This window comes from Moschus berezovskii, chromosome 26, assembly GCF_049115385.1.
Source record: "Moschus berezovskii isolate FMDL1 chromosome 26, NW_MosBer_1.0, whole genome shotgun sequence".
Taxonomy (NCBI): domain Eukaryota; kingdom Metazoa; phylum Chordata; class Mammalia; order Artiodactyla; family Moschidae; genus Moschus; species Moschus berezovskii.
Genome location: NC_142485.1, coordinates 32,188,604 through 32,214,237, shown reverse-complemented (window position 1 = coordinate 32,214,237; position 25,634 = coordinate 32,188,604). Strand labels below are relative to the sequence as shown.

The 25,634-nt window shown below is 39.6% G+C and overlaps 1 protein-coding gene across 5 annotated transcripts in view; it reads left to right on the top strand.

Annotated features, from left to right (window-relative positions):
- Positions 1–25,634, top strand: part of TENM3 (teneurin transmembrane protein 3) — a 654,366-nt gene that overhangs the window by 165,357 nt on the left and 463,375 nt on the right. For all 5 annotated transcript variants that reach the window (XM_088832605.1, XM_055416368.2, XM_055416366.2 and 2 more), the window contains exon 2: positions 10,075–10,381. In XM_088832605.1, the coding sequence (XP_088688731.1) occupies positions 10,150–10,381 (232 nt within the window). In that variant the 5' untranslated portion in view covers positions 10,075–10,149. The remainder of the gene's footprint in view (positions 1–10,074; positions 10,382–25,634) is intronic.

Below are 25,634 nucleotides of genomic sequence, written 5' to 3'. Positions count from 1 at the left end.
CTCCCATCCGTCCACCTCTCTAAATGCCCGCTGCCGTCTCAGCGGGCCCATAGTCTAAGCTTCCGTCGTCTTGCCTGGACTTCTGCAAAAATCCACCAGCAAGTCTTCCTGTTCCTGCTCCAGACCTCCATCTTCCCTGTTCTCCATGCTTTGGCCTGAGGGATCTTTCCATACTGTCAATCTGATGGATCATGTCAAACGCGCCACATATGGCTCTCCGGTGGTCGCCCATTATTGGTGACATGGGGGTGAAACCACTGAGTCCGTCCTGTGACGCTCTGCGTCCGGGCCCTGGGGCCCTCTGGACTCCTCTCACGCCTCTCCTCTCTCTCTCCTCCTGCCCCAGCCCTGCTGGTGTTTGTCCAGCAAGCACCGCCCCTCCCCCACGTGTTGTTGGAATACATTCTCTCCGCCTGGTCTATTCTACCTCTTTTCTGAGTCACATACTTGTGATCAGGCGAAACCCTTTCTCCAATGGCTCTTAGCCTAAATGTCGTTTAAGATCACTCCTTCTTTTGTCTCTCAGTCTCCATCCAACCCTACCTTCTATTCTCTCTCTTAGCAACTTGCAATTTTTTGCAGCATTTGCTACATTTTCAGTTGTAGATTTACTTGTGTGGCATCATTTAAATTCCGTCTCCTCTTTCAGAAAGAGAGTAGAGACTAGGTCTTGTTTATCTCTCCATTCCCAGCACCTATTGTCATGCCCGACATGCTTGGTGAATGAATAAAATAAATAATGAACACTCTGCTTCCTTGGTGGCTCAGCGGAAAAGAATCCACCTGCAATGCAGGAGACATGGGTTCGATCCCTGGGTCGGGAAGATCCCCTGGAGAAGGAAATGGCAACCTACTCCAGTGTTCTTGCCTGGAGAATTTCATGGACAGAGGAGCCTGGTGGGCTATAGTCCATGGGGTCACAAAGAGTTGGACAGGACTGAGCAACTAACACCTATATTTGCCATACTGCCTTGGGCATAGTTCCAGGTCAATGCATATAAATAGATCCATTGCATTCTTTTCAAACTGAGTGTTTCTCCACCTGGTCTTATCTTGCTCTTTCATCCAATCTGACTGCCTTTTAACTGTTTTGATCATTTATATTTGTGTTTAATGCAATTATTGATATGGTTAGTTTTCTCTTTTCCTTCCATTTACTCTTAACCTATTTGTATCTTTGTATTTAAGTATATTTCTTGGAAGCAGCATGTAATTGGGTCTTATTTCTTAATTTTTAAAAGAAAAGTACAACAGCTTCATACCATACAACTCGTCCATTTAAAGTACAAAATTCAACAGTTTTTAGTATATCTGCCCAGTTGTGCAACCATCACCACAGTCAATTTGAGAATATTTCCATCATCCCCAAAAGAAACCGTCAACTCGTTAGCATTTACTTCCCCATTTCCCCTCAAGCCCCAGCCTTAGGCAACCACTAGTCTGCTTTCTTTTGGACTCTATAGATTTGCTTAATCTGGACATTTCACTTTAATGAACTGGTATCATCTATTATGAATAGCCTCTTTCTCAAAGTGGATTGTTTTAAAGTATATGCCACCCTGGCTGAGATGGCACCTGATTTGTGGTCTGCTCTTTGTTTACCTTGTTTTTTATTATTCCAATCTGAAAATCTCTGCCTTGTGTGGAGTGTTTAGATCATTTACATCTAATGTGATTATTGGCTCAGTTAGGTTTAAGTCCATCATCTTGCTACTTGTGCTCCATTTGCCCCAAGTGTTCCCTGTTCCTCTTCTTCTTTCTTTGGAAAGAATGCTTCCCTTTCTTATGATTCCGTTATTTCTTTTGTTAACTTACTGGCTATGGTTCTCAGTTTTATTGTTTTAGCGGTTACATTGGGATTTAAAGCATACATCTTGAGCATAACAGCCTACCTTGAAGTCGGATTATGTTGCTTCACATATAAAACACTTGCAGTATTATACTCCTGTTTATTCACCCCTTCCCCTGTGCTACTGTTGCAATAAATTTTACTTACACATGTTATAAAATCCACAATACCTTATGATTTTAGTTTAAACAGTCATCTATTTTTTAAAAAGATTTAGTAAGAAAATATCTTATGTATTTAACCATATAACTACCATTTCCAAGGGCTATTTATTCCTTTTGTAGATCTATATTTCTGTCTAATGTCACTTTCTGCCTGGAAGACTTCCATTGTATTTCTTGTAATGAGTGTCTATTAGTGATTAACTTTAATATGACTGAAAAGGTAGTTATTCTGTCTTCATTTTTAAGAGATATTTCCATGGCTTATAGAATTAATTCTACAGTGACAGGTGTTTTGTTGTGTTTTTTTTTTTTTCTTTCAGTACTTTAAAATATTTCTCTAAAGTCTTCTTGCTTACATTATTTCCAACAGGAAACTCTGTATTGAATGTGCCTTTTTCCTGTGTCTGCTTTCAGACTTATTCCTTATTATTGAATTTGAAAGATTTTAATCAATCAAATGTGTTGGTATAATTTTTTTTTAATTATTATTATTTCTTGTGCTCGGGCTTTGTTGAGTTTCTGGGATCTGTGGGTTTTTACAGCATTTGCCAAATTTGAGAATTGTTGGGTTGCTATTTCTTCAGGATTTTTTCTGTTCATCCTCTCTCCTCCTTCACGGATTCCAGTTACATCTATTGATATGTTGGCCTTTTGAAGAAGTCTCACATCTTACTGAGGATCACTTATTTTTTACTCTTTCTCAGCGCTTCGTTTCATACAGTTTCTATTAGTATCACTTAAGTTCATTAATCTTTTCTTCCACAATATCTAACCTGCCATCCATCTTATCCAGTGCATTTTGCGCCTCAGACATGGTAGCTCCATCTCTAGAAGTTTGATTTGGTTATTTTATCTCTCATGTCTCCATATAATTTTTTGAACATATGGAATACACTTCTAATAACTGTTTTCATGTCCTTGTCTTTTCTTTCTAACACCTATGTCATTTCTGGGTCAGTTTCAATTGCTTGATTTTTCTCCTCATTAATTTCCCGTTCCTTGGCATGCCAGGTACTCTTTGATCGAATGACAAACGTTGTGAATTTTTACTTTGTTGAGTGCTGGTTATTTTTCTATTCCTTTAATATTCTTAAGCTTTGTTATGGGACAGTTAAGCTGCTTGGAAACACTTTGATCCTTTCTGGTCTTGCTTTTAAGAATTTTTTTTTTTTTTTTATTGAGACCAGAACTATGTTTAGTCTAGTGCTAATTATTCCCCACAACTGAGCAAGACTTTTTGTGAGTACATTGCCTAATAAATTATGAGCTTTTTCTAGTCTGGCAAAACTATACACTATTCTTGGCCCTGTTGGAGCTCTGAGTACTGTTCCCTATAATTCAGCGGTCCTTTAGAGGAGCAGTTGGCCCCAGGGAGACATTTGGTAATGTCTGAGGACGTTGTTTATTGTCATAGCTAGGGGTGCTACTGGTATCGGTGGATAGAGGCTAGGAATGCTGCTAAACAACCGAGGAGAGCCCCCAACGAAAAGGAAGTTTTCCATCTAAAATGTCAGTAATGCCAAGGTTGAGCAACTCTGCTATAATCCTTTCAAATCATTCTTTCTCTGGCCTCCAGTGGTCCCATCATATGCATGTGCTGGTCAGTACTCTGCTGAATTCTCAAGAAGGACCCTCTACAGATCTGCAGATTTCTTTCCCATCCAACTCCTTTTCTCCAACACTTTGTCCTGCAAATTCTTATCATCTGTTCTACCAAATTTCAGCTCTCTCTTTTTTTTTTTTTTTTGGCCACACCTTGCTGCATATGGGATCTCAGTTTCCCAACTGGGAATGAAACTGGGCCCCTGCATTGGAAGCACAGAGTCTTAACTGCTGCACCTCTAGAGAAGTCCCTCGGCACTGTCTCTGTAGCTTAGGAGGTCGGCTAAGCTCTTCCTGGGCACCTCTTTCCTGTGCTAGAAACTCTTTCAAGGCAGTGAGCAAGGGTAATCAAGGGCTCACCTATTTGTCTCCCTTTCCCAAAGTTCACCATCCTTCATCTCTTCATGTCTGTATCTTGAAAACTTTGTTTCACGTATTTTGTCTACTTTATTGTTGTTGCGATTTTATGTTTAAGCCGTGTCATTTTATGTTGTGGCATGTCGGATCTTAGTTCTCCCATCAGGGGTTGAACCTACGCCCCTTGCTTTGGGAGCATGGAGTCTTAACCACTAGACTGCAAGGATAGCCCCTGTTGCTGCTGCAGACAAGAGGGTAGATCTAGTTCTAGTTACTCCTTGTTGGCTGGAAGCAGAAGTTGACTTCTTATTTATTATTGCTATCAGATATTCTCTTTCTCTCCTGTCTTGTGTCAAGAAAGCAACTTTTCTTGTTTCTAATCTTCTCAACCACTAATTATTCGCTATATTTATTTCTGTATCTTCTCAGTAAGCACCACTTTTGTTACTCACAATACACCCTCCATTCCCTATATTTTTCAGTTTGGTTTGAACTTAATTTTGTGTCTCAAACATGAGATTCGCTTGTGTTCTTCTATTTGAAACCATAAGCTCACATTTTAGTTGTGCTCGAACTTAGCATTATTTTAAAAATCACCATAACATGATTTTTTTATATACTTAATTATTTCAATTCTTTGATTTATAAATTTGTCTCAGGAAGCAAAATTTCCTCTGAAATGAACAATAGCAATTGATTTCATCTTGTGTTCAATTAGCAGTAATCTAATTATTCAATAAAGGAAACATTTTTAAGTTCTTGTGGTGTGCAAAGTTGTATTTACTGTTGGATCAACATAACTGGTAATAAATCATAAATACTAACTTATTAGGGGAAATATGAGTCATGAATAATAAAAGGCAAAATCTTCTTGGTATTGTGTATAAATAATTTAATTTGTATCGTTAACCTCAAATGTGCTGGCGTAAATGAACATTTCTCTAAAATCTGCTCATCCCTTTGGGGGAGCTTCTCCAAACTATTATTAAGTGAGGAGGCAGTCTGTGCAGAAGATATTCAGGAATTTGTACTCCTTACAGATAATAAATAACAATGGAAGCAAGAGTGAGTTTGACCAAAAGGTTGCTTAATCCTTTGGGTTTGGACATTTGTTTCTTTCTTTTTTTTTTTTTAACATAAAGGTAGAATTTTATGTATTTATTTATTTTTTATTGGAGGCTAATGACTTCACAATATTATATTGGTTGGTTTTGCCATACATTGACATGAATCTGCCCCGGTACATATACACAGTTCTAATGAGGTGGACATTTGTTTCTATTTCAGCTGCTGTGTCAACATATAAGCTTACAGAATTTTAGACGCACAGGTGATTTTGTCACCGGCCTGAGGGATTCTAATCATTGGCAGCAAGGGTTTTAAAAATATAGAAAGTCCAGTTAAAATCAGATTACTTCCTAAAGATACAATTTTATAATATTTCTTTGGAGTTAGGAACACGTAACGATACAATGTGATAATGTCCTAAATTCTGTGTCCAACTTTCAAATAATGTTGTAATAATGTATCTGAAATAGAGGATTTGATACCTAGAGTCCCTGAATCAGGACTACCTGCCCATTGATTTAATCTTTCAAATACTTTGCAAGATATTGAGGAAAAACAAATAGCCAAATAATGATATTTGCTTAAGGCCAGCTGTGTTTTTCAGAGCAGTGCTATGTGTAGTAACTGAGTGGTTTTTAAAGGCACTAATGAAGATTAACCAGATCAGTTTGATATTGTCATATGCTTGCCAGTATATAGCCAGTTCAACCAAAAAATTTTGGTCCCCTTTCTCTCTAATAGTTTTCCTACCTTTTCAAAGCTTCCACCCACTGATGAAGCAAAGGTCCTATTCATTAACCTCTTTATGCTGACTATGAACACAGCGACCTTTTTCCTTTGGTAGGACTGTGCAACTGCCATCAAAGTGCTTTAACAATTTAGCGCCACTTAAGCAATGGCATTTTTTTAACCTTCTCATCTTCAGCTTTGAGTGCTGGAGATAATGCAGAAAACTGCCTTTTGAAGTTATATTGAACTCACTGACTTCCATCAGAAGCGTATCAGTAGTTGCAAATGTTACAGTGTAAATTAAATCCTTGAAGAGTCTGAGCCATTTGCAACACTGGAAAGCGAGATGCTAAGGATTTTTTATTGCTTGGAATCCCAAAGCTTGAAATGCCTTTGTCTTTGATGTGTATTTGAATACTCTATCTTGATTTTCCATGGCACTTTAGAATTGCTTCACAAATAGAGAAAAGTCAGATATTTAGTGCTGGAGATATTCTATAAAATTCAAGAATACCTAAAATTATCTAGTTAGACTAATTCATTAATGTTTAATTAGAATTGACTTATAACACGGATAGCATTGCTACAAGGATGCATCTTTGCCACTGTTGATAAATGTTCATATTACTACTATGAAGAGCTTACCAATTTTTGATTTATCTGATTTGGGAGACTGAAAAAAAATTGTATCATGGACTATATAGTAAAGAAAATACTCTTACATTCAAAGATCCAAAGGGACAAAGAAAAAGATAGAATGGAAACATGTATGGTCTAACTCAGACATTGGCGATTTTTCTCTATAAAGGGCCAGACAGCTAATACTTTAGGCTTTATGGGGTCATCGGATCTCTGTGTTAGTTTCCGAGGGTTCCAGTAACAAAATATCCCAAATCTGGTGGCTTAAACCAACAGAAATTAATTCTTTTGATTCTGGAGGCAAGAAGTATGGTGCTAGAAGGGCCATGCTCCCTCTGAGATTCTCGGGAGAATCTGTTCCATGCATCTGTCTGGCTTTGGCTGGTTGCTGGCAGCCCTTGGCATCACTAGGCTTGTTTCAATCTCTGCCTCCACCCTCACCTGGCCTCCTTTCCCGTTTGTTTGTAATTCTTCATATCCAAATGCCCCTCTTATCTTTGTATAAAGAAACCAGTCATTGACGTTGGAGCCCATGTGAATTTAGTACGACCTCATTCTAACTCTATTATAACTATTAATACAAAGACTATATTTCTAGATAAGGTCACACTCACGGGTACCAGGGGTTAGGACTTGAGCATATATTTTGGGGGAACCGCAATTTAATTCACTACAGTCTCTGTTGCAATCACTCAATTCTGTCTTTGCAGCAGGAACACAGTCCAGGAGAATACATAAACAAACACATGTGCTGCGTTCCAGTAAAACTTTATTTATAAAAACAGGTCATGGGTCAGATTTGGTCAAGGGACTAGTTTTCCAGTGCCTCATCTAACTAACTGAAACAAAACTGCAGCAGAGAAAGAAACTAGTTTTCCCTGGCATTAGTCAGTTTATTTTTCAAGTATGAAAATGCATATGTATTTGTGTAAATAGCAATGTGTATACATGCTCACTCAGTTGCGCTTACCCTTTGTGACCCCATGGACTATAGCCTGCCAGATTTCCTCTGTCCATGGAATTCTCCAGCAAGAATATTGGAGTGGGTTGTCATTTCCTACTCCAGGAGATCTTCCTGACCCCAGGATCAAACCTGCATCTCCCGCATTGGCAGACAGATTCTTTAGCACTGCACCACATGGGAAGTCCTATATATGGCGATACTTATTTTTTATAAACTGGCAATTTAGGGCAAGAGATGGAACCTTTATAATGGCTTCAAATCCCAAAATTCTATTACCAAAGATGCGTACGTTTCAATTTTTCCTGGTCAATGAAATGCTTTTTGATGCTTGTACAGTTATGAGAGTCTACATAAACCTTTCCTCCAAAGAGAGCGAGACTGTTTCGGAAACAAGATTTTCCTTTAACTCAGGGATATTTATTCACTGCATTACAAAAAATGTATCTGTTTCCCTCACTATGCATGTGTTCCCTGAGGGCAGGGACGTTGTTTGATTCAGTGGTATGTTCTCAACATATTAGTCATTCAATAAATATCGATCTAAAGTAACTTTTGTTTGTTGGAATAACAAGAGTGAGTTGGTGGGTTGCTGTTTTAATCCTATTGTATAAAAATACTCCTGTCACCATACTTTGAAATTATTTATTGTCTTAAATAGAAAGGAAAGCTACATTAAGGGAAATCCAATTTCTATTAAAAGCTATTGGAAGGATTGGTAAAGAGAAAAATGGAGTAATGAATCAGCAGGGGTCAGTGAAAATGATTCATCTTTTTAAATCAGAAGGGGGCAGTGAAAATATTCAGCTTTTTAAAATAGGATTCATCAAAAAGAAGACAAAGGTAGGGATGTCAAAACACGTTTCAACAACCAAGCTAAAATATTAGCAACTCCTTTTAAGAGCCCAGCTCAAATCATAGCAGAGACATGAAACCCCATGTGGGGTAGCTGTCAGTATGGAAGGGGTGGGATTTAGTCCAGTTGGAGAGATGGCAGGAGGAATATCCAAATTTTTCACGCAGAGGCTCTGGAACTCTGGGGTCGTTCCACCTCAGAGTTTTCCCCATCTCCTCATCACTGGATAGAAGGCAGAAGTGAGAAAGTGAAAAGTATTAGGAGTTGTAATTTTGCTCAGAAAGAATTGAGACGTGTTGACAGTCGGTGCAGATGTCAGCTGAGCCACTGTCAGTGAATCAGAGTTAGCTATGAGACTCCACGTTGGAAGCACAAGAGAGAGCAGAGTAATGTACATCCTGACGGCTGAGGTTGAAGAGGCAGAGAGTGCTTGGGAGAAGGGCTTTGTAAGTGGAAGAAAGTAGCTATATATGAGTCCCAGCACTAAGGACGTGCAACCCCAGAGAAAGACCGGGGGCCACTGGGACTCAATTGTTTCAAGTTGATTATGGAATTTGTCAAGTAAAAAGTGAGTTTGGGAGAGGAGTGGGGGTAGAGAAAGGCCTGAGAGCTGAAGACAAGGCCTTTGGGGACCTTCATGTTAAAAGGAGAGACAAAATGGGAAAGAATAAAGACAAAGGAGGAGCAATTAAAACATGGATCAGCCCTGGGCCAGTCTCCTTCTCCTGGGTTCGCATCTGCAGGGACAGAGGCTTTTCTGCCCACCTTAACCCCTGTCAGGAAATTCAAGAAAAAGAGTAGGTAGGCAAAGAGACACTATTCACCTTGATTCTTCTGACTCATTCTTGCTACTGGCCCTTGCAAGAAACTACCCCATCAAATTAGCTACTCAGATTGACTTAAATATCAAGACAGTGCTGCTTCAATTCATTTTCTCAAGAGGAAAATGCTTTTGAAGGAGAGAAATAGGAGAGAAGGATCCACTTTTGCCACCAGTCAAGACATTTAGGTCCTTAACACATGACACCTGTGCCCTCTGAAGGAACTGTCTTTGCAAAAAAAATAATAATAAAATAAATGTTCGGTGCACTTAACAAAGTTTCACTTCTAAGAAGCTCCCAATTTTCTCTTGCTCTTTAAAAAAAGATGAAAGAAATAAAAGTAGTATTTTTTTTTTTTAAAGAAAAATTTTTCGTGAATAAAGAAAATGCAGCAGGAGAAAACTTTTCCATTGTGGAAAATTTAGAAAACATTGAGGCCAGTTTTTAGCTAGCTTCTGGATCAAGATTTGAGCTTGAGTTTATTTTTTCTGTGTGTGTATTAAGGTGATGGAGAAGGAAATGGCAACCCACTCCAGTATTCTTGCCTGGAGAATCCCATGGACAGAGGATTCTGGTGGGCTGCTGTCCACGGGGTCTGAAGAGTCAGATACAACTTAGCAACTAGATCATCATTAAGGTGAAGATTTGATCTAGTAGCTTCAACAAGGACTCATAACGCTCATTACCAGAAGGTGCGCCTCACCTCCTGATGAGACAGTAAACTGATTTCACCAGTGTTCATTTCTTGGGGAAAGTGAGTTTCCACCATATGCAATAGCATCCTTCCCTCCCACCATTCTCCAGGTTAAGGAGGCCGTCCGGTTTTAGATGACATAATGCTGACAGAGGATGAGATGGTTGTATGGCATCACCAGCTCAATGGACAAGAGTTTGAGCAAGATCCGGCGAGTTGATGATGGACAGGGAAGCCTGGTGTGCTGCAGTCCATGGGGTTGCAAAAAGTCGGACACGGCTGAGCGACTGAATTGAACTGATGCTGACATCATGCCAACCTTTTATCTCCACAGGCAGACCACTGAGGATGGACCCCTGAGCCGACCCGGCCACAGCCAGGACTGATGTGCCCCGGGAAGGAATGAAGTATGGATGTGAAGGAACGGCGGCCCTACTGCTCGCTGACCAAGAACCGCCGGGAGAAGGAGCGGCGCTACACAAACTCCTCGGCGGACAACGAGGAGTGCCGGGTTCCCACACAGAAGTCTTACAGCTCCAGCGAAACCCTGAAAGCCTTTGATCACGATTCCTCACGGCTGCTTTACGGAAACAGAGTAAAGGATTTGGTTCACAGAGAAGCAGATGAGTTCTCCAGACAAGGTAGGTAGGTCCTTGTCCAAGTGAAACTGCGGGCACGCTTAGTTTGCGCTAACTTGCTGGTGTCAGGATGCCATGATTATTTTCTTAGATTGATGTTCTAGCCTCTGATTCAGACTTTGGGATGTTAGGTGATCCCAGAGTCTTCAGCATTAGAAGTGGAAAGCCACCCATGGCGTATGGAGCCCCAGACACAAGTCTTTCCTGCACACAGTCAGAGTGTTGGAGCATAAACTATCTGGGCTCCCTTCCAGGCTCAAGAAGATGCTCACAGTGTTTTTCTAGTTAGAGTTGGTGTAAGGAGAAAAGAACTGTCAGTGAGGAAACCCATCTTTATTCTTCCTCTGGATCATCTCCTGATCCATCCAGCCCAGCTATTTCTGAGTGTTTACAGGAGAACCTGCTTCAGAAGAGTTCCATTTTCTCGCTCAAAGGCAATCTAGGGCATTAAGGTTAAAACATCCTAGTTTCCCATAATATAATCTGTTATGTTTGATCATTCACATTTATTTGTTGAACATTTTTACACTCTTGTTTTCTGCCTGCATGTTCAGCCAGTGAAACAGTGACTGCTGTAACTTGACCTCACAATCCTAACCCTTCTGATATCCGCCCATTAAAGACAGTAGCTTCTTTAAAGTTAGCATAAGTGTTAGTTGCTCAGTTGTGTCTGACTCTATGCAAACCCATGGACTGTAGCCCACCAGGCTCCTCTGTCCACTTAATTCTCCAGGCAAGAATACTGGAGTGGGCTGCCATTTCCGAACAGGGAAATCTTCCTGACCCATGGAACAAACCCAGATCTCCTGCATTGCAGGCTGATTCTTTTCTATCAGAGCCCAGGAAGTGTACATAGAGACATTTTGTTTCTTCTAACATAGTCTTGAGATATGTGCAGTATTACTACTGATAAAATCTCCATGCTCCTGCATTGTATATTTCCCCATAGCTTAGCCTCACTTAGCAAACTGCATCAAGAAATGAGGGAAAGTAAACTTCAAAATAAAGAGTATATTCATTCTTTTCCAGTCACCTTACAAAAAGTGTGACTCAGTTTGATCCTGAGCAGGAACAAATTTCAGAAAAAGTAATAATGAAACAAATCATTCAAAAATTTGAAAATTTTCCATGTTTTTTTTCTTCTCTGCATTGTGGAAAGAGCCATCCTAACTAGACTGAAATAGCATTCCCTCACCTAAAACCAGTTTATGTCAAGAAGACTCATCTGATTTACCAAAGGGAGATTTTTTTCCCCCCACTTACTGCCTTACTAAGTTTTTTTCCCCCCACCTGCCTTACTAATTACATGTATCAAATTACATGAAAGAGGACAAAATTGTTTAACAGTTTTAATCCAGTTTTTAAAGGAAATATGGAACACATATTTGAGATAGGTACTCTTGCTAAATTAAGCTCGTTGTCCAATGGGCGATCATTCTAAACCCAATTTTTTGTTTCATGTTGTCTATACAGCTAGTGTAGATTATCAGGGTATATTTTTCACCAGTTGCAAAAATAGCAGGTACTATAGACATGCAGGCAATGGGAGCCTGGTGAAGTTTTGCCTTTTATACCAAAAATAACTGTGTAGCGACCTATTGGAAAAAAAAAAAATACCTTGTGGAATACTATTAGAGAAAAAAGTTGCACATGTGGCATGATGCAGCCAGGAAACACATCCCCACCCCAAGCAACCTTTTAGTTTTGGCACAGACAAGGATGCTTAACAGGTTAAAAATAGCGAGCTGAAATTTTCACCTCCCAGGCAGCGTTAATCCAGGGCAGACTGTTGCTGATGACATGGCGAGACCATCTGTGGAAACCCTGGAAACTTAGACTTCGGGGACCAGGCAGTCCTATTACCCGGCTCCTTGCCAGCCAAGGACTAGAGCGGGAAGGGGCCGGAGGAAAGAGAGAGAGCCAGGCAGCTGACCGAGGCCTCCTGTCAGGAGAGACTGAAGGGAACAGCGAGAGGAGGGTTGAGAGCAGAAGTGAAAGGAGAAGCGAAAGCGCAGCGTGTGCTGGTGCGCTCCACATGTTCATAAATCAGATCGTATTGAAAACGTAAATGGAACGCGGGCTATTTACAGCTGAGGCGTGCTGCCTCCTAACCTTGCGGCCGTCTAGGTGTGTGCAATGTCACTGAGGTCTCCCAGCACCTTGAGAGGTGGGGCCTGAGAGCGGGGTCCTTTCGCAAGTTGAGACAGTCAAGCCTGGAGGCCTGAGAGCCCGTGGTCAGCGAGGGCCCGCGGGGACTTGAACCCGGGGCCATCTACCTCCAGCGCTCAGGCTTCTAACCTTTGTGCATTTGCCAAAGCAGAAAGCAGGCAATTTAGTGTCATCCTTGCCCTACAGTTTTGTGCAGTCAATTTTAGCCAGTTTTGATGGTACTGAAAAGAGGAGACTGAAGACATATGTAAAAAACAAAACTAAGGTGATTTTGTGATTGGGTGGATGAGGATGGGGGTGGGGAGAGAACTATTGCAAATGCTTTTTCTTTCCTGTGGTTTGATACAGGGAGTGTTTGTAGCAGGAGCAGTAGATGAGGAAAGGAGCAAGTCAAATCTGCTCTCAGATTATGAGCTTCCCGAGCAAGAGTAGTGAAACCTCCTCCCCAGCTTTCATTTTCTTTGAACCTGACAAATGTCAGTTTTTCCTCCCCGACTATTATGCTGTGGGATTAATTATTTAATTGACAAAATGTACTTCCTGCCACAGCTCTTGACATCATACACATAATAAAAATGAAAGATTAAAATTATTAATAGTAGCCAAAGATCATTGAATCCCTTCCAAAGAATTATGCTAATTGAGCTTGTCCATGGAGTTCTAAAACACCTTGTCAGTCCAAACCTACTTCTTTGAATGTCACAGGAAGATGTGCTTTCAGCTGGAGGAAGGGATAAAGAGACAACCCACCCCCACCCCCGGAGGCTCAGTGGTAAAGAATTCATCTTGCCAATGCAGAAGATGCAGGTTCAATCCCTGGGTTGGGAAGACCCCCTAGGGAAGGAAATGACAACTCATTCCAGTATTCTTGCCTGGGAAATCCACGGACAGAGGAGCCTGTCAGACTATAGCCTATGAGGTCACAAAGAGTCAGATATGACTTAGCAACTAAACAACAACAACCCATTAATTCAATTACATAGAAAAATCAAATCTAGAAATACAGTAATTTTCATCAACTATTAAAAAAACAGAAATATAATTTCCTTATTTTTATCAACCAATTTTATGGTCAATTCTCAAACTTGGTTTTAATCATTTTTATGGCTTTACTGACTGGCAGGTGACTATTTTAAGTTATATGTTCTATTTAGATACTGTAAAGCTGAGGATGGCTTCCTTTTCACAGTAACGTGTAATCTGACTGGATCTCACACAGATCTCTTTCTGTCTCTCCTTTTAAATCTCTCCATGTAGTTTATTGGGTGATGGAAAGAGGTTGTCCTTTTAGCAGCTGTGGACACTGTAGGTGTGTTGGATTTTGGCTAATAGTGGGTTCTTTGGCATCTTGGAAACTATTTTCTTTGATTCATCTTTGAAGGGAATTTATCCCATCAGATGTGAGACACATTTCTTATGAAACAGCTGCATAAGATCATCCCGTTTTTAGAGAAGTGATAAAATATCTTCTTCTCAGCACTATGTACATTGTAATGTTCTTGACCACACGAGAAAACTCATCAATCCAACGAGGAATGTGGGCCCTGAAGGTGAATTTTGAAATGAGGTGACATCTGGAAATGGGAACACTTTTGTTCCACAGAACTATAAGCCTGAAAAAAAAGGAAAAGAAAAACACCTCTGAGATAATCTTAACCCAAAGCATTTATCTGTTAGTCAGGCATCGGGTTTGAGGTTGTGAATCTCAGAATTTTAAAATGAAAAGATTACCATTTACTCTTCTGTTTTATAATGTCAGTGGGAAGGAAGGCTATCTGTTCTTACATCTGAAAAGCAGACAGCATTATGTCTGTGTTTGTACCACACCTGAAATCAAAATAGAAAATCCACTCATAGTGTAGGGAAGGGAAGGATGCCGGTAGATGGACAGACCAACACTCTCTGACTTCTGGGAGTGGCTCACATGCTTTTCTGACCACTTGCTTCTGGTCCAGCAAACTTTCCACTGTCCTCACTGCTGCTTCAGGATTTGCCTTCTCTTCTTGCTCATCCTCAGCAAGGGTGCCCAGCTGTCCCCGGCTCCCATGGACATGACTTCTCACCTCAAAGCATGGCTGGTCCAAGGCCAGTAGGTAGGTCCCACAAGCCCTGAAGCCTCCCGCTCCCCTTCCTTAAGGGGTTGCATCCTGAGTCCCAGTCCATCTTTTATTCAAGATTCCAGATGCTAGCCCCTTCCATTACCACAGAATGTTCTTCTATGAAACAAAAGGACATTAGAGGAACAGTGTGAGTCCCCCTGTAAATGTGCATCCAGGATTGTGAAACAAGGGTGGCTTCAATGGTGCCTCATCCGCGCATCTCCAGCCAACTCCTTACCTCCCATGAGCTGAGCAGTGATATGGGTGCAGATGAGGTCTAGAACCTTCTTTAGGTCCTGATGGTCAGAGCTGATGCAGGTGCTTTCCTTGTGGGGCCAGATGAAAGTTCCAAAGGGGGTGCAGCAATTTCAACAAATTGAGAGCAGAAAGACAACCCAATGGGAAATGGCTTGAAGAAACAATTCAGAGAGGAGCAAATTCAAGTGGTCAGTGAACATATGAAGGAGTCATCAGTTTTCTTATTAGTCTGAGAAAGGCAGTAGCCCGTCCTAAGTCCCCCCCTTTCAGGTCACAAATGATGATAGAGCAAATGTGAAATGTGCAAGAACCACTATAAGGGAAACCTTTAAAAAAGACTAGAAATAAAACTCCTTCCCTATCAGCAAAATCCAATAGCTGGAAGAAACTAGTAGGGAAATTAAGTGGTCCAAAAATCTCATCCAAAGAGAGAGGGGAGAAACAGTTACAGAACAAAGCTTTAGCGAGGGAATAATTTGCATTCTTGCGTTCATGCAAGAATGCTATCTTGCATTCATGTAATAATGAAAAATAAGTATTTGAATATGAATGTCCGGAAAGGGAAGATAGTCATTAGTGAAATGAAGAAAAGCACAATAGACTTACCTAATTAGCAGGGGCGATAAGGAATGAATAGCAGTCTGATCACTTTAACAAAAACAGCTCCAAGGAAAAAGAGGAAACAAGTAAAATCAGGAAAAACCATAAAACAAGAAGGAAAAAGGGAACTCTATACATGACATATTACATGAAATGAAAATACACAATTTTTACAGAAACTATCCAGCTGATTTATAAGCGTTACTGGTATTTATATGAAACAGACTTGAGAGGGTAAAAAGTGGTTGAAAACAAAGAGATACATATAAAGAGATATTAGGTAAATACAAACAAAAAAAATAAAGTAGGAATGGCAGTATTAATATCAGGAAAGGTGGAATTGACAATTAAAAATACTAAACAGGATAAACAGAGAAGGCAATGGCAACCCACTCCAGTACTCTTGCCTGGAAAATCCCATGCGCGGAGTAGCCTGGTAGGCTGCAGTCCATGGGGTCGCTAAGAGTTGGACACCACTGAGCGACTTCACTTTCACTTTTCACTTTCATGCATTGGAGAAAGAAATGGCAACCCACTCCAGTGTTCTTGCCTGGAGAATCCCAGGGACGGGGGAGCCTGCTGGGCTGCCGTCCACGGGGTTGCACAGAGTCGGACATGACTGAAGCAACTTAGCAGCAGCAGCAGCAAACAGGATAAACAGCACCAGTAAGTAAAAAATAAGATACAGGAGGATGGACATTCTTAAATGCATGCAATGAACAATATAGTAGCTAAATTTACAAAGCAAAAGCTTTTGGGAGAAAGAACGTTATTAAAACATACTTACTGATGTGAGAGTTGGACTGTGAAGAAAGCTGATCGCCAAAGAATTGATGCTTTTGAACTGTGGTGTTGGAGAAGACTCTTGAGAGTCCCTTGTACTGCAAGGAGATCCAACCAGTCCATTCTAAAGGAGATCAATCCTGGGTGTTCATTGGAAGGACTGATGCTAAAGCTGAAACTCCAATACTTTGGCCACCTCATGCGACGAGTTGACTCACTGGAAAAGACTCTGATGCTAGGAAAGGTTGGGGGCGGGAGGAGAAGGGGACAACAGAGAATGAGATGGCTGGATGGCATCACTGACTCTGTGGACATGAGTTTGAGTGAACTCCGGGAGTTGGTGATGGACAGGGAGACCTGGCATGCTGTGATTCATGGGGTTGCGGAGAGTCGGACACGACTGAGTGACTGAACTGAACTGAACTGAACTATGGAATATTATAGTTCATCTTCTTCAGAAACAGATCTAAAGAGGCCAGCAAAAAGAAACTTACTATGTTTCTTTACTATATACCTTAAGAAAGATGTAAGATATCTGGGGAAAAAAGAAACCAAAAGAAAATAGGAAGAAGTAGATGATAGTGATAAATTAGAGACAAACAAAATGTTGATTATTTAAAAAGGCAAAGAAACCAGAAAGCATCTGATGGTCCTGGTTACAGAATAACAAGATCAAAAATAAGGAGAGACACTGAAGACATTGTAACAACTAAAAGGATCTGCTCCAAACAACACATTTTTTAAATCTAGAGAAATTTATTTTTTCTTAATAAAATATGGTCGACCCCAAGTTACTTCAAAACAGGGAGAAAACTCATCAGAATCAATCATCTCAGAAGAGATTAGAAAGGTGATTAAAAGGGACATCATTAAAAAGCACCAGATAGCTTCCTGTGGCTTCTCTGGTGGCTCAGTTGGTAAGAGTCTACCTGCAATGCCGGAGACCTGGGTTCAATCCCTGGGTCAAGAAGATCCCCTGGAGAAGGAAATGGCAACCCATTCTAGTATTCTTGCCTGGAGAATTCCATGGACAGAGGAGCGTAGTTGGCTACAGTCCATGGGGTCACAGTCAGAATCAACTGAGTCACTCACTTTGACCAGCTAGGTTCCTAGTTGAATTTTATGTAATCTTCAAACTACAGGCAAGCGCAAAGTTAAGAAAGCTATTCAACACCAAAAAAGAAAGAAAAGAAAGATGGAAAGCACTCAAATTCATATTGTGATATTGACACAACCTTAATAACAAAACTTGATTAACTTAGTACAAAAAGAAGCTATCTAGACCAAAATTGCTTCTCAATATGTATGTAAAAATTCTAAATATTTGTATGTAAGAATCTAGAAATGAATAAAAGGATAATAGTCTGGACTAGGTTAATAACCAAGTGGTTACTAATCCTTGGTGGTGATGAAAGGATTTTTTTCAATATTAGGAAATCTATTAACATAATTAGATTAATAAATCAGTGTAGAAAAGCATGATCTTATCACTAGATGATGAAGTGGTTTGGGGTAAAAATTTTAAAGCTATTCCTTCTTAAAGTTCACTAAGTAAACAAGAAGGAAAAACACATAAATATGTTAGTTATATAAGATAATCTATCAAAAAAATTGAACAGCATTTTAAAGGGTAAGATCCTAGGACCATTTCCATTAAAGTCAGTAACACAAGAAAGGCTCATCTACCCTCAGAATTACTATGCAAAATTGTTTAGACGTTTTAGCAATTGAATAAGAAAAGAAAATGAAACAATTGATATATATTTTGGGAAACATTGAAACTAGCACTTTTGTTGAATACATGATTGACTTTGTATATGCAAAAACCATTTGAAATAAAGAACATTAAATATTTGAAGCAAATTGGTGCTTGGGTAAATAGAAGATAAATACATAGACCCCACTGGTAGTGTATGTAGCACAATAAGAGCTACACATACACATTAAGAGCATAGACTCTGGATCTAGATGATAAGGGTTCAGACCCACATCTTTCATTCATTAATTGCATGGCAAGTTACCTGCTTTTGGCCAAGTAACTTGCTTGAATGAATTACTTAATTTCTCTGTACTTCAGTTTTCTTCTATGCAGACTGTGCTTTAGCTTTCAATCTATAGCTTATTGAGGATGAAATGAGTTAATATATATAAACTACTTATTAATAGAATAATTGCCTGATGCATGTTATATACCACTTCTAAATATTTATTAAACAATCATTGGCTAAATTTGGACGTCAGAAAAAATATCTTACCACAGTGTCAACAATCACTATAAAGTTCTTTGGAATAAATTTTACAAGAGTTGTATGGGACCTAATAAGAACAGATCCATAAATATTGTGAGATATAAAACAAGATCTGACTAAATGGAAAGAGAGTCAGTGTTTTCAGATGGAAATATAGACATCATAAAAATATCAATTCTACCAAAATAAATGCATAAAGTCAAGGCTTATGTTTAATTTGAAAATGTGATCTTAAAATTTGTGTGGAAAAATAAATGTCAAAAATAGCCAAAAATATATTCAAAAGTGAGAAGAAAATGCCCTTACCATACATTTAAAAAAATTCTAGGAAGCCATGTAATCACATCTATAAGATACTGGCATAAATAAAAATAAATTGATCAGTGAAGTAGACTAAAATTTCAGAAATAGATCCTAGTATATAGGGAAATTTAGCATAAAACAAAAAATGGCTTTTCTATTCAGTGTAATTTGATAAATGGTGCTGGCACAACTGGCTATCCATCTGGAAGAATATAAAATTGGACCCATATCTTTCAGCATATTCAAAAATAAATTAAGATGGATTAAAGACAAATGTAGAAAATAAAACAGAAAGAATTCTAGAAGTTCATTTGAGAGACTGAATAAAGTAGGAATTACTTGATCCATTAGTAGCAGAAAGCTCCAAAAACAATGATTTAAACACCTAACAGAATTATTTTCCAACAAAGCAAGAAGTCGAAAGGCAGATTGTCCAGGGTTCAAAGATGCCATCAAGGACCTAGATTATTTCTGCTTTTTTTTTTTGCTCAGTCATCCTTAGCATGTGGCTTTTGTCCCATGGATCCCCAGATGTTTGCTGCATTTTTATATTCCTGTTGAAATAGAATAAAAGCCAAGATGAGAAGCACTTCTCTCCATTGGACTATTTCTTTTTACTCCCCAGAGACATCTTCCCGCATCTCTTTTTTCAGAACTTGTTATACTTGGCTACACTTAGCTGCATGAGAAGAGGGAACATTTACTATTTTTGCCTTCCAGCTTCTATAACAGAGGCAGGCAAGGAAAAGTGGTTGCGAATCTATACAGCCCGCCCCAGGGACTTTGTATACATCACGAGCATAGAGGAGGCAATTCTAATAGAAATTAAAAGGCCAGAAGAAAAGCCTTATATGATTATTTTTTATTTAAAATCTTGCATATAAAATACAAATAAAAGTAAAAATACCATGAACAAAATTATCATGTTGGGAAACATATTTTTAATCCATGTGACAGATAAAAGGTATACACACGTGTATATAATAAACAAAGAGTAACTTTGGAAATTGAAAACAGAAAGACAACCCAAGGGGAAATGGCTTGAATAGACAATTCACAGAAGAGCAAATTCAAGTGGTCAGTGAACATATGAAGAGGTCATTGGTTTTCCTATTAGTCTGAGAAGGGCAGTAGCTCATCCCACATCCCCCCTGCACAGTTCGTGTCCTGGCTCCACTCATCGAGCATTCATGAACCAGGTGACCACCAGTGATTTGCTCAGGACATTCCTTCCAGCTTGGTAAGCAGAAGATGAATGGGAGAAGCAACTGTAGTCACAGGTGTTCCTATTTGGAATTCTGAACACATTGTTTTTTTCAAAAAGGTAGGCTTATACATTGAAGTCACACACTAGAGTGTTCTTCCATCCAGATGACTTAATATACTTGCATGTTTTATCCGGGCTTCCTCTGTATTGTTTTCATGGAAAAGTATATACTGATCCATTATCAACTTCTAAACGCAATACATTGATTCCTAAAGCAAGAACTTGCTGTATAACTGAAGTTTTGGCTTAGAAAGAAAGTAAAAGTTTGTATTTCAGTGGGGTTATGGAAGGAAACCTGCCAGGTTTAAATCATCAAAGATCAAAGGCAAAGATCATCCCTGTCTTGGAACCTTAGGAGTGGAGAGGGAAAAGCACCTTCCTAGACAGACAGACACTGTTGTTTATGTTCACTCTGCCCTGATGGTTGGTTTTCAATTCAGGATGAATTCCAGGCATGGTAGGAGCATGGCACAGTGTTTCTGATTTAGTTTAGGGATGAACTATAAACAAAATTTGGGGGGTTTCCCTAGTGGCCCAGATGGTAAAGAATCTGCCTGTAATGCTGAAGACCCAGGTTTGATCCCTGGGTCGGGAAGATCCCTTGGAGAAGGAAATGGCAACCCACTCCAGTATTCTTGCCTAGAGAATCCCATGGACAGAGGAGCCTGGAAGGCTGCAGGGGTCTGTGGGGTCGTGAAGAGTCGAACACGACTGAGCTAGAACAAACATACACCCATACATTTACTAAGGTTTAACTCTTCCTTTTCCTCCTTTTCCTCCTTCCTGGACTCATGACACTGTTGTTCTCAGCCTTGCTTCAGAGTCCACTGTGTTGCCTTCTTTCTGCCTCTGTGTAACCTTATGGTTGGGAAACTTCTGAGATCCTCCAAGTCCGTTTTATAGATGAGGAAGACAGACATCTAGGTTTGTGAAAATGCTCACTCAGTCAACAGCTGGTGAGTTCCAGAGCCAGAAATTGTTGTCGTTCAGTCACCATGTTTGACTCTTTGCGAACCCATATCACCAGGCTTCCCTGTTCCTCCCCATCTCCCGGAGTTTGCCCAAGTTCCTGTCCATTGAATTGGTGATGCCATCCAACCATCTCACCCTCTGTCACCCTTTCTGTCTTCAATCTTTCACAGCATCACAGTCTTTTCTAATGAGTCAGCTCTTTGCATCAGGTGGCCAAAGTATTGGAACTTCAGCTACAGCATCAGTCCTTTCAAGGAGTATTCAGGGTTGATTTCCTTTAAGATTGACTGGTTCAATCTCCTTGCAGTCCAAGGAACTCTCAAGAGTCTTCTCCAGCACCACAGTTCGAAAGCATCACTACTATTAGTGTTCTGCCTTCTTTATTGTCCAGCTCTCACATCCATACATGACCACTGGAAAGACCATAGACTTGGCTACATGGACCTTTGTTGACAGAGTGATGTCTCTGCTTTTTAAGACACTGTATAGGTGTGTCACAGCTCTCCTTCCGAGATGCAGTCATCTGATTTCACATCTGCGGTAACCATCCGCAGTGATTTTAGAGCTCAAGAAGAGGATATCTGTCACTGCTTCTACCTTTTCCCCTTCTATTTGCATGAAGTGAAGGGAGAGGATGCCATGATCTGTTTTTTTAATATTTAAGCCAGCTTTTTCACTCTCTTCTTTTACCCTCATCAAGAGGCTCTGGAGTTCCTCTTCACTTTCTGCCGTTAGAGTGGTATCATCGGCATATCTGAGGTTGTTGATACTTCTCCCAGCAATCTTGATTCCAGCTTGTAACTCGTCCACCCTGGCATTTCACGTGATGTGCTCTGTGTGTAAGTTAAATAAACAGGACAACAATAAACAGCCTTGATGTACTCCTTTCTCAATCCTGAACCAAGTTTTTCCATTCAGTGTTCTAACTGTTGCTTCTTGACGCACATACAGGTTTCTCAGGAGACAGGTAAGATGGTCTGGTATTCCCATCTCTTTTAGTGTTTTCCACAGTTTTTTATGATCCACATAGTCAGAAGCTTTAGCATAGTCAATGAAAGAGAGGTAGATGTTTTTCTGGAATTCTCTTGCTTTCCTTATGATCAATCAAATGTTGGAAATTTGATCACTGGTTCCTCTGCCTTTTTAAAATCCAACTTGAACATCTGGAAGTTCTTGGTTCACGTAATACTGAAACCTAGCTTGGAGGCTTTTACTTACTAGCATGGGAGATGAGTGCAATTGTCTTGTGATTTGAACATTCTTTAATACTGCCCTTCTTGGGAACTGGGATGAGGATTGACCTTTCCCGGTCCTGTGGTCACTGCTGAATTTTCCAAATTTGCTAACATATTGAGTGCAGTACTTTGATAGCATCATCTTTTAGGATTTGAAATAGCTCTGCTGGAATCCTATCACCTCACTAGCTTTACTGGCAGCAGTGCCTCCTAAGGCCCACTTGACTTCATCCTCCACAATGTCTGGCTCTGAGTGAGAGACGACACCATCATGGTTATGTAGGTCATTAAGCTCTTTTCTGTATAGTTCTTCGGTGTATCCTTCCCATCTCTTCTTGATCACTTCGGCATCTGCATCTATTAGGTTCTTCACCGTTTCTGTCCTTTATGGTGCCCATCTTTGGAAGAAATGTTCCTGTGATGTTTCCAATTTCCTTAAAGAGATCTCTAGCCTTACCCTTTGTGTTTTGCAAGAAATAGAGTCAAATCCTGTCATTTTGCTACTCTACTCTTTCACTGTCTAGTAAAGCATCCTAAGAAAACCATGGTAAAAGCCCTGAATATGCTTGAAACCTTAAAGTAAACATAGATAGGTTAGAGAGGTCATAAAAAGGACAAAACATAAAAGAAAAGAAATTGAATTTCATCAAAATCAAAGCTTCTGCTTATGAAAAAATACCTTTCAGAAAATGAAAATGCAAGCTGCATTTTACATATTTTTGCATATTTATGTATGTATGCATGTGACAAATATATGTACCATTATATATATGTATATTTGACATATGCATACATATATGCCCGTATATATATATGTTGTATATGTCAAATGACTCATATCTAGAATGTATAAAGAGTGCCTATAAATCAGTAACAAGATTAACAATGCAATTTAAAAATGGGTGAAATTCTTATAAACTATGCGGATGATACACAGATGTCTAATGAACACATGAAAAAGTGCTCAACATCATTAAGCCATCAGGGAATTGAAAATTAAAACTACAATGAAATACTACCACTCACCCACTAGAATGACTGAAATTAAAAAGATTCACAGCACCAAATATCGGTGAAGATGTGGAACAAATGAATTCTCACATTGTTGATGGGAGTGTAAAATGTAAAATGGCAGGGTTTGTTTAGAAACTGGCAATTTCTTATGTAAAGTTAAAAATAACATCTTCCCTTTTTCCCAGCAATTCATTTCCTGAGTATTTACATAAAGCAAATGAAACTTTATTTTCATAGTGACTTTATTCATAATGGGCCCAAACTAGAATGACCAAGTGAAATTATGTAACAAGTTGTAGTATATTCATGCAATAGATGGATGTTCCTGGTATTTCAGCTGGTAAAGAATCTGCCTGCAATGCAGGAGACCCCAGTTCGAGTCCTGGGTTGGGAAGATCCACTGGAGAAGGGATAGGCTACCCACTCCAGTATTCTTGGACTTCCCTTGTGGCTCAGCTGGTAAATAATCCACCTGCAATGCAGGAGACTTAGGTTCAATCCCTGGGTTGGGAAGATCCTCTGGAGAAGGGAAGGGATACCCACTCCAGTATTCTGGCCTGGAGAATTCCATGGACTCTTTAGTCCATGGGATCGCAGCATTGGACATGACTAAGCTACTTTCACATGCAGTAGGACACAGCTTGGTAATAATAAAAATGAATTACTGGTACAAGCAACAGTGATGAAGAACCTCAGAAATATTCCATTAAGTGAAAGGATTCAGAGCAGATACTGCATGACTCTGTTTCTATTAAGAGTAAGAACAAACAAAACTCATCTGCAGCAAAAAGAAATCAAAACAGTGGTTGCCTGTGAAGATGGGGATTGACTGTATGGGATACAGGAAGGAACATTTTGGGCATGAGAGAAATGTGCCATATTTGGTTTGGGTTCATGGTAGATATATCTGTTAAAACTCACTGAAGTGTCCATTTGAAATTTGTGTGTTTCACTGCGTGTAGAATTTACCTAAGCAGTGACAATTTTTAAATTGTTGTTGTTGTTGTTCAGTAGCTAAGTCATGTCCAACTCTTTGTGACCACATGAACTATACCGCTCCAGGCCTCCCTGTCCCTCACTATCTCCTGGGGTTCCCCAACTTCATTCCATGAATGGGTGATGCTATCCAACCATCTCATCCTCTGCCACCCTCTTCTCCCTTTGCCTTCAGTCTCAAAACCCCAAACTAGACATTTCAAACAACTGGAAAGTTTGGGGGTTGCTTTCTCTTTTCATCCTGCTTCAGTCATTTCATTTGATCCTGGGACTGTCATATTGTCTCCACTGAACCACAACCACAGTCCTCTTAAAACCCACCTCTGTTGCCAACGCACTGCAGTGTTTTGCTGAATAAAGACATTTTGATCATTAAGATTATAGCATTCCCAACCTATCCAGATTTCCCTGGTAGCTCAATCAGTAAAGAACCCACCTGCCAATGCAGAAGACTCAGGTTTGATCCTTGGAAGATCTCCTGGAGAAGGAAATAGTAACCTACTCCAGTATTCTTCCCTGGAGAATCCCAGGGACAGAGGAGCCTGGTGGGCTATTGTCCACAGGGTTGCAAAGAGCCAGATATGACTGAGTGACTAACATTAATCTGTAACACACTCACCTATCCAGGACTGTGCTGAGGGAGAAAATGAAGAGTTGGTAGCACATGGTTAGAACCATGCCTTTCAAATATTTTCATCCATTTCTAAATAGGAAAAAAAAAGCCCAATTTTAGTTCTTAGATATAGATTGCATTTTTTGACAGTTTTATTGTTGGAATTCACTAAAATGATAAATAATTTAAAAGTATTTCCCCATATTATATGTTCCAGATAGGTCAAAAGAATTAAATTCATATTTCTTCAATATAGGTCATGAAAGATGCACATATTATTTTAGAATATCACTAATAGCATCAAAAAGATGTAAAAGCAGTATTAATAACTCTGTTGATAGAAATACTAATTGTGTGTCTGTCTGTACTATTTTATCCTTCTCTCAAAGTGAAAAGAAATACATCCATTTTTTCTTACTCTTCTTATTTTTATTTTGTTTATTTGTGTTTTTTGCATTTTGAAAATCAATTAAACAGTCAAGCATGTTGGAAATTGTGAAAGAGGAGAATTTGAGAGCCAAGAGCAAAACGCTTTTAAAGACTGAGATTTCGTTTAGTCTTGGATGCCATTATAGTGAATAATGGGAACTGATCCTAGACTTCAAAAGAAATATGACCATATGGTCTTACCATTCAGCACTTAATGCTGCTATGAATTTCCAGTTCTACCCCAACTTTTCATTTCCCCAGTGTTCCCC